Source organism: Oryzias latipes, chromosome 9 (assembly GCF_002234675.1).
Source record: "Oryzias latipes chromosome 9, ASM223467v1".
Classification (NCBI taxonomy): domain Eukaryota; kingdom Metazoa; phylum Chordata; class Actinopteri; order Beloniformes; family Adrianichthyidae; genus Oryzias; species Oryzias latipes.
The window spans coordinates 28,543,204-28,552,650 of record NC_019867.2 but is presented as its reverse complement, the minus strand read 5'-3'; the positions used below and the strand labels follow the sequence as shown (position 1 = coordinate 28,552,650).

General features: G+C 41.9%; 1 protein-coding gene across 1 annotated transcript; it reads left to right on the top strand.

The window, feature by feature from the left end:
• The first annotated feature begins 2,037 nt into the window (after positions 1-2,037).
• LOC110015654 lies at positions 2,038-8,021 on the top strand. Its single transcript, XM_023958781.1, has 4 exons — positions 2,038-2,620; positions 3,678-3,702; positions 3,799-3,885; positions 6,561-8,021. The coding sequence occupies exons 1-4, from the start codon at positions 2,366-2,368 to the stop codon at positions 6,956-6,958; spliced, it is 765 nt and encodes a 254-aa protein (XP_023814549.1). The 5' UTR covers positions 2,038-2,365; the 3' UTR covers positions 6,959-8,021.
• Positions 8,022-9,447: the final 1,426 nt, after the last annotated feature.

Genomic DNA, 9,447 nt, shown 5'->3' with positions numbered 1-9,447 from the left:
CCAAAGATAGTGGGATAACTGATTGACCTTTGTCCCAGATGAGGACAAATTTGCCCCACAATTTCATTTTTTATAATGTATGTATCTCTCTGCATAAAAGGTGCGTGTAAAGAGTTGGACTGGCAATCTTGATGACCTCACGACTCAATTTGACAATTCAATTTACAATCCAGGAGACAACGATTCCAATAATATATGGTAAATGCACGATGAAGGGGACCCACCTGGCTCAGTGAAGACCGCAGCATGGACATCAGCATCAGGGAGGAGCAGTTGGTTGGGGTGTGATGAGAAATCAGGACAGAGATTTCTGAGTTTCGTGTTCAATTTCAAATAAATATAGAGTGACACCTCCACAGCTTTAACTAAACATGCGTTGTTTTCAAATCAATAGCTGCAATGGAAAAAAAAATCTGAAGAAATTAGACCAGAAAGTCCATTTGACCCCCACCTCCCCTAACCCCTCCCCTTACAGAATACAAACCGCGTCCACTGAGAACCCGCGAATTTTGAAATGGAAACTGCAAACTAAGCTAGCAGATTGGGAGTAGCTAATCCCCCCACCCATGTACAGGGTTCCCATATTTATCCCAAAACAGGGGAAATCTGTGAAGAAGTAGGATTACAGACGTTTTAAAAGGATGTTAAACTTTGTACTACACATTATTCACTTGTTAACAAAGGACATGAATATTTCTTCTCCATTTTAAACTCTCAAAGCTAAAATCTCCATAGAAAAAGTTCAGCATTATAGAACGAAAACAAAGCTTTAATTGAAATCGAAGAATTATGTAAACTTGACAAACCGAACTCATTCTGTGCGGGAGACGTGCACCGAGAATGATTGATAGTTGACTGAGAGAAGTGTACTAGAGTGTGCTAATCAAATAATGCCATCCTTTAAGCTAGCTCATGGGTGGAACGGCATGGAAAACCTAAATAATAGTAATAATAGCTTCTCACATTTTCTTTCAATTTTGGTCTCCACGACGTGGAACTTAGCAAAAAGAAATCCATACAGTGAAGATGAATACCCCTGGCAAAGTTTCTGTCTGTGGGGGGGAAAAAAAACCTTGTCACGCCCACTGCCCATTTGTCAAAAGCCAATTCCCACGGCATAACTACTCACCACTCTTGCCTGTACATCATTGGAAATCACCGTGTTTATTGCTGAATCTTTCTGTTTGCACCATGCAAGTATTGTGAGTATTGTAGCGGCCTGGGGGTTGGCCCCGCATTCAGCCCCTAAGTCTCATGGCAAGTGGGGAATCATGGGGGGAAACCATGAGTGAGAGGGCTGGAGGCAGAAGTGAGGTCCATGCTGTTCGGCTGTTTGAGGGTGTTGAAAAATAATGGACATTGATGCTGAAAAGGAAAGTTTGCGTCTCTGCCTTTTTCTTCCTCTGAGAGACTATCCGGAGGTCAGATAAGAAGATGCTTTATTAGCAGCTCGGGTACTGCTCATGACCAGCTGTAAAGTGGCACGCAAGGCCTAGAGGTTTCTCCAGCTAGCGTTGCTTTCAGGTTCTCTATATTGGATCACTCCAAAGTTTCCCCTCCTGGAATGCTTCTGGATGGACGGGGCTTACTTATCCAAAATTAACGGGCAAGGGATCAAACATAACTATTTCATGTTTTGTCAACATGATTTAAATACATCACTATAACACTGCAAGAAATGATGGGTGATGTTCGAGATTATAATATGTTTCGAAAGTAAACATAGTTTGTTCATATTTAGCACACGTTTAGTATTTGTAAATTGCACAACCCCACTTTTCCCGCTTTTTCAGTGGGTGGAGGGGTCAAAACCAAGGCAGATGGCTGAAGGTGGGAGGTATAAAGGGCTTCTCACAGAGGAGCTGAAAGTGAACTGACCAGAGTTCCCTAGGGAATGCAGAGTGGGGGGCTCAACCCTGAAGTTGCATCACAGGCCCACCCCTACTACACACACTCTCTCTCTCTCAATGAAATATAATGTGAGAAAGAGGATGGACATGGAACAGCCTCCACCTAAACTGGCAAAGCCCCCATCCCGGACTGAGAGCCACCCTTCCAGCAAAGGAGAGTCAGTCATCTGTGCGCATGTCACGGTCTGGAGCAGCTCTGGAGCTTTTATGACTTTCACGACAACATTATCTTCTGGAAGGACTTCTACACCTGGGGGTCTCACCTGCCCCTGTTTGGAGGGCTTGTTTCTGTCGCTTTAACTGCCCTCCCGCCTTCTCACTGCGCTTAAGGGGTGCGCCCACTTCCACTCACGCCCGTCCGAGACCGACAAACCCTTATGAGGAGGAAGTTCTCTTGGTGAAACTCGCCTGCACCGAGACTGTGAACGTGGGCGACCGATCTGTACTAAAGGAAGATGCAGAGCGCGAGGCAGCAGCTCATTTACGAAGGGGGAGCGGACAGCATGGAACAGGAATGCGTCTGCGCGGAGGCAGGACTGCACGGCGTGAGCGCCGCTCGCCGCCACAGGAGCGGCTGGCAGTGGCAGCAGCGCACCACGCAGCTGCTGCTGTTGGTGGTGGTGGCGCTGCTCCTGCTCCTGTCGGCGGTTCTGGCTCTGCTGGTCATCTTTGGGCTCGAGAGGGACTGGCGCGCGCCCCATGGCAAACAGGTGGGTAGATCTTTTACGCATTGATCCCGAGGTGTGTCTGTTAGCGCACGGAACCGCGTCTCAGGTCAGCCAGGGTATGTCCACGGCTGTTTTGATTTTATCTTTATTTGAAGTGGTTTATTTCAAGCAATCAAAGCAAGAATAATCGTGAAAAAAATACAATCAGCATTGATACATTTATACAAAGACGTATCAATTTAGGATTATACTTTTAATCAAAGATTGCTTGAGGGAGTGGAAGGAAGCGAACTGACACGCCTGTTCTTGAGTTTGGATCCGACAGATCTTCAACTGTGCACCGAGGACTCGAAGCCCGGACGACCTAGTATTCGGCAAGCGGAAGGTCTCATAAATCACTTACTCAAATTGCTGGTGATTTATCAAACGTTTCCCTTGCTATAACTGTCCCTCACAACAAGGCGCGTCAGGGCAGTTCACGGCGCGCGCAACAGAGGCTTTCTGTTAAGTTTTCACAGCTGAAGCAGTTTGGTTGTCACCTTTTCCTGGCAGACCGGATTTAGTAGAACCTCTGTCAGAACTGGTCAAAAGGTTGAAGTTTTAGAAATCTATTTGTCTTGGCTTGAAATGTGCAGAGATTTCACAACAGTCTGTATCTGATCAAACACAGCAGCTGCGTTTCTTTGGATCAGAACTGTCCAACAGGACAGTGGAACTAGAACCAATGTTCTGAATCTTTCTTCAAGACCTTTTTGTCAGATTTAGAAGCCAAGTGTAAACGTAAACGTTGTTTATACATGTGTGGTTGGAACTGGAAAAACGGGTTCCAGCTTCACGTGTGGGTAAAAAAAACAAGCACTTCAAAAGCCATTTAGGAAAACATGTTTGTTATAAGCGAATAATTTAAAAACCACCACTCCAAGCTTTCGATTGTCCTCATGCCCTCTGTGAACCCACCTATGCGTCATACAGCTATACTTGTGGTGGCTGCAGTACTGAAAACCAGATGTGCATGAACAGTCAAACGTCTTGTCCTCTGTTGCTAAAGTTTGGTGTGTATTTAGTCCACTGATGATGCTGATTGTGTTTGTGTCTTCAGGACAGGCTGGTCAGCCTTCCTCCAGGTAAATATTAGCTCCAGCTAAAAAATGAGACTGAAAGCTGCTACAGCTGCTTTTCTCAGGAGTAAACCTTGTGTTTTTGTTCTTCTCCAATGGCAGACACTGGTGACTGCAAGGAACAAGTGGAAACTTTCAAACCTCTGAGCCATAATGATGGCAGAACTCCAAGAGCTATGCTGACAGCAGGTAAACTACGCAGACACTCTGAACACCTTACCTCTGTCAAAACATGTTAGTACTGAAGCCACAGTTCTTACTCCAACAAAGCTGAACTTGCTGGTTTCCTTTTTTGTTTATTCCACCATCAGACTGTTGATATAACTGTGATTTTTCTGAGCTTTACTCATCCTCTACTCAAAAGCAACTGGATTTGGATCACAGCAGTACTGGAGATGGAAGGATTGCGGTAGAATCTTGTCCGTATTTTGAAAAGACCCAATCTGACACAGCAAAATGACCTTACAGAAGAAGGAGTTGTGTGTTTGAAGGTTCTGTTGTCTGAACGTTTTGCTATGGTCCCAGGAACAGATGTTCAAGTTGATTAGTGCACAATCATGAAAACTTATAGGTCTACTCGGGATGCCACCATTCTATAAAACCTAGACAATGCCTTACACCATTGAAACAAGTCATGGGGAAAGTCAATTGTTGCTAGTCTTTATAGTCACAGGGAACGTGCGGAAAGGGTGCTTGAAGATCAATGCACAGATGACTACAGGATACACATGTGAAGTGCTCCTGGTCTGACTGACGCCAGGAGTGATGACTTGTTCTAAGAGATCAGTGGATACTTCTACAGGACAGTGTCAGGACAGGTCTGAAGAGTTGTGTCTGTCTTGTTAACAAGTGCGGATAAGATGGAGCGACTCCATTAAGATGCCCTCCAGAAGATAAACACTCTATAAGAGTAGAAGCAGAGGCCTCTAGTCAGATTCAGCACTCCATTTTTGCACATGTTTGTTGGTACAGGCATTTTGGGTTTTTATTGAAAGTTGTGTCTTCCTTGTGAGCAGCCTTTTAAATGGTTTATTTGTTCCAGACTCTAGTGAAAGCTTCTATGAGTACATCGTCTCAGCCTGCACAGACTTTGGACTTTTATTATGGTTTTCTAAGATACACAACAAATCCTAAACTCTTGACTCATCACTGCTCAATTGACCTGTGTTGGATGGAGTTCCTGGTTTGTGCTCAGAACATAGAACTACTATGGGATGATGTTGTCACTGTCTTCTTATCTTCTGAATTTGTGTTACTAGATAGCAGTAAGGTATTTACAGCAGCATGTTAGGCTGTAGTGTGATGAAATATGTGTTGTTGGGTACAGTATACTTGACAAACCTGTTGCATGTACAGGTTGGCACCAGGGCACTCTGGTAGAAGACATATATTACTTTAATAAGTAATAATTAATGATAGTAATAAGTGAGGAAACATTGTATTGTTATTATATAATTTGTTATAATAACAATACAGTGTTTCCTCACTTATCACGGGGGGGTCATGTTCTAAAAATGAGATGAAATCCGTGAAGTAGGATTATCAACGTTTTAAGGCTGTAGACCTTCTTATTACACACTATAAACTTTTCTTAGACAGACATAAACATTTTCACACTTTCCTATCTTGTTTAAGTTCTCAAAGTTTAAACCTTCATAGAATATTAAGTCCAGTGTTATAAAATCAAAACAAAGATTTGATCACGATTAAAGATTTATCTAGAGCAGAGACAAAGCAAAAAGGACATTAATTGACAAGGTCTACAACCAACCAGGGCACAGAACACAATGTACTGTAAAATAACGCATGCAAAATTTCACTGAAAAAAATCCATGAAACAGCAAGACTGTGAAAGGTGAACCGCGATATAGCGAGGGAACACTGTATACTATAAGAAAGGGAAGATCATCTTTATTTATCTGTTGGTAATAGAAAACTATAAAACCAGCAGTAAGGAAGTCATGTGACATTCTGTCTGGCATGGGTCTTAAAGGGAATATGCACATCTAAATATATGTCAGTACCATCCATCCATTCATTCATCCGTCAATCCATCCATCCATCCATCCATTTATCCACCCACTACTTTTTCTGAGGTTTGTGTCGCTGTAGCAGTAGTTTGAGTTGAGAGTTGAGAGACACAACTTCTTTGGCATGTCATGGCTCAATTGTGGAGCCCTCCTACTAGGAGGGTGTCCAGGTGACATTCTCTCCAGATTTCTAAACCAGCGTAACCAGCTGAAGAATTGGCTTTACTCACAAGAATTTCCTGAACGGCTAAACTTCACCTCCTATCTCTGAGGGTGACCTCAACACCTGTACCGTTTGCTCACAACCCACAGCGTGTGGCTGTAGGTGGGGGTAGAAAAACACTGATCTGTAAAATCAGAGCTTCCCTCTCCAATACACTGGTTCAAGGTTGGTATTTCTGCAGATGTCCCTCTGAATTGACAGTTGATTTCAAGCTCCATGACCTGCTTAAATGTAACACTTTCCATTATTCATCTACTTTCAATACCATCGATTCCTTGAGATGGTTCTGCAGAGTGTTTTGGGAGCCAGACTGGGGGCTGGACTTGCACACTTTCTGCTCTTGTGATGTGTGTACTGTATGTGTGTTTCTCTTGGAACATCTCATCAGTTTTCCAGAAAATGTTTACCTGTAAACTACTGGTAATTTGGGGGGGATTCTAGGGCTAACCTCATTTTACTTTGGCGTACTAAATGAACACATTATTATCAAGTTGTTTTGTTATGTAGCATACGATCAAATCCAAACTTTGTTGGAAGTTGGGTTGGTAAAATGTTCATATTGCTAGTAAATGGTGAAGCATTAAATTTAGTTTTTTTCTTTTTTTTTCTAGCTAAAGTTAATCAGACCAGTGGAGATCCCCTACAATGGGAGACTGAACTTGGAAACGCTTTCCTCGGAGGATTTAATTACTCTGACGGCAATCTGGTGGTGCCAAGAGACGGCTTTTACAGGGTGTTCCTGCAGGTCGCCTTCGAAATCCCTAATGAGTGTGAAAACCAGGCCCTCTCCTGCACCGTGTTAGCTCTGTCGGAGGATTATCCTAAATACAAGGAAATTCTTAAAACAGATGATTTTGTAGAATGTTGTAATTGTATAAAAACCCTTTACACATCTGCCTTGTTTTCCTTTAAAGAAAACACTATGCTGAAAGTGAAAACAAACGGACCATACATTATCAGCAAAGATGAAAAACTGGTGTTTTTTGGTGCAGAACTTCTCCCAGATTAACTTGGTTAAAGGTTCTGATAATGACCTCGCTCTTCAGCCAACCCTGAACAGGAGTGTTCATCTTCTGTCAATCTGAATCTGTTAAACTGTCAGCAGCAGCTTTGGTTAAAGATGAACTCATCAGCTGTTGTCATGTAAATATTCTGTTCACCTGTTTCTCTGTAGGTCTTAGTTGTTTTTTTTTTTTTTACATATTTATAAAAGAAGCCAATTTTATATCCGAGTGTAAAAATGCTTTACCTGTGTTCTCAGAAAATTAACTAACAGGAAAACGTGATATAAACATCAGCAAATTAACTTTTTTATTACTGTTGTCAAAATATTTGTCTAATTTAGTTCTTCTCAGGGGGAATATTTGTAGTGGGTCACTATAATGTCAGCTGTTACTGAAAATGGAAACTGAATTGATCAGTTTGACAAAACGAAGAGATTTAGAAAAGTCTACATGTTGTCATTTTAAAGAGGAAACAACATTTTTTAGTATCTTTGTAATGTAATGTGAAGAAAATCCATGCAAAGACATCAAGTGTGTTTGCTTGGACATTGAGTGGAAGACGTTCTTAATGGCATAATTTGTAATACCACAAAACACTACTTTTTTGCTTTAGCTGGAGCTGATGTATCCTGTAGCAGAGTAAGCAGGCAAAGACTCACTTTTGCAGCTATATGGTTTATTCCTTTGTCTGGGATAAAGTCTGAGCTGTACAGTGATTTAACTGCTTTATTTTAGGATTTAGGACATTTGTAAGATTATATGATTGATATATAAATATATAAATATATATATATTTAATTCAAACATCTTCATCTGATAGAGTTGACTGGAGGAGCAGATTAATTTATGAGAGTAGTAAAGAGAGCAGTCAAAACACTAGCTGCTCTGAGCTGAAGGAGTTGGCTACCATCTTTAATAAAGGAAAGCAATAATGATGGATGGGGTAAACAAGGGTTGATTTTGATCCTTTAGATCTCCAAGAATCCGGAGGGGCACCGATTTTATTTAAATATTTAACTGTGTATTGTTGTACTGCGTTTTTGAAATAAAAAATCTGGGAAAAACACATTTTTGGTATCCTTGTCTTTTTTCAGATTAGATTAAAGTGTGCTTTAATTTGTAGTTGCAGGAAAAAAACAGACCGTAGAAGCTGGAGGGGGGCCTCTGCACCTCTTTCTACACATCTCCCTGGTGGGAAGCCATGTTATCAGAAGCAGGCAGCATGCAAATGTCAGCATGACCAGTAATGCCTATAGTTCTGGGACAATACAGCTCTCTCATGACAGTCTATTACTTTAGATTCTAGGTTAAAACCAGCAATAATGCTTTTTTTTTTTAACTAAAGAAAGAAAAGACTGTTGAGAAAGCTTTCCTCCTGGGAAAACGCCAGAAGATCGTCTACATGTTTCTCCTAACTTTCTGAGTTTCTGCTGACTAGCAGACGGGGGATGATCGAGGGCCTTTAGCTGTACTCTTACAGTGTGTGGTGTTGTGTTAAAATTACTTAACCCTTGTGCTATCCTAGGCACTTTGACAATGGGAGTGAGGTTATCTAGACCCCACAAGACAGTGTGATGAAGTCTTTCTTCAATGATTTGTGATCCTCACTGGTGTCCATGGATTACAGTAAATCCTCTTCACCTTTATCCACCTTTGTCATGGAAGGGAGAACACATCAATGGTCACCTTGACCCCATAGGATAGCACAAGGGTTAAAGACTCACTTCCATTGAAAACTGTGTTTTTAACATGTTTTTGTGGCATTTTTTCTGACGATGGAGGACATATATAAGAAAAATTAAGCTCAACTTTGACTGTTCCAAAATATGTTTTTCCAGTGCATCCACTTTTAGACAAATAGATCCATGAACTTCTTCATTTTTTCCTCGTCTGAGCAGGAATCTGGATCAAAACGGTATGCCTGGATAGTTCCAATATTGCTTGCCCTTTCTTTTGCACTGATGATGTTAGGTTGGGGGTGTGGGGGGCCGAAAGCCACTTAAAAAAATCACTGGGAACCCTTTGAAAATTTATCAAAAGATGATCGGAGTGGCACTCTAACTTTCATGCTGTTGTTACCTAAGGCGTTAGCGCGTCCACATCCATCTAGACCAGGGGTCGGCAACCCATGGCTCCGGAGCCACATGTGGCTCTTTCCTCCATCTGTTGTGGCTCCCTGTGACTTTGGAAAATAATGAGTATTTTATAATAATTAAATTTTATTTTAGTTTGTTCATTTTTCATGGCATTTCAAAGGCGCTGATGGCTCCGTACAAAGCGCGAGCCACGTAAAAAACAGCTTCGTTATGAGCTCATATTTACGCAGAGCTGATAGCAGGAGAAGACACGCGGGGCGGCTTCAATAAACACTCCGATCTTCTGCCGGGAACTTGACGTGCTGCGGGGCAGAGACCAACTCGCTGATGACAGACTGAAAGTTCGCGCCAGCGTTGCCAGATAGAGTCACAGTTTTCCAGCCGAAAAGTCATCTGAA

What these genes read in the sequence shown, in the direction of transcription:
- LOC110015654 (XM_023958781.1), top strand. Translation starts at nt 2,366, where the DNA reads ATGCAGAGCGCGAGGCAGCAGCTCATTTACGAAGGGGGAGCGGACAGC. An exon ending in GCGCGCCCCATGGCAAACAG is followed by an intron (nt 2,621 to 3,677) that starts GTGGGTAGATCT and finishes TTGTGTCTTCAG; the next exon opens with GACAGGCTGGTCAGCCTTCC. An exon ending in AAGAGCTATGCTGACAGCAG is followed by an intron (nt 3,886 to 6,560) that starts GTAAACTACGCA and finishes TTTTTTTTCTAG; the next exon opens with CTAAAGTTAATCAGACCAGT.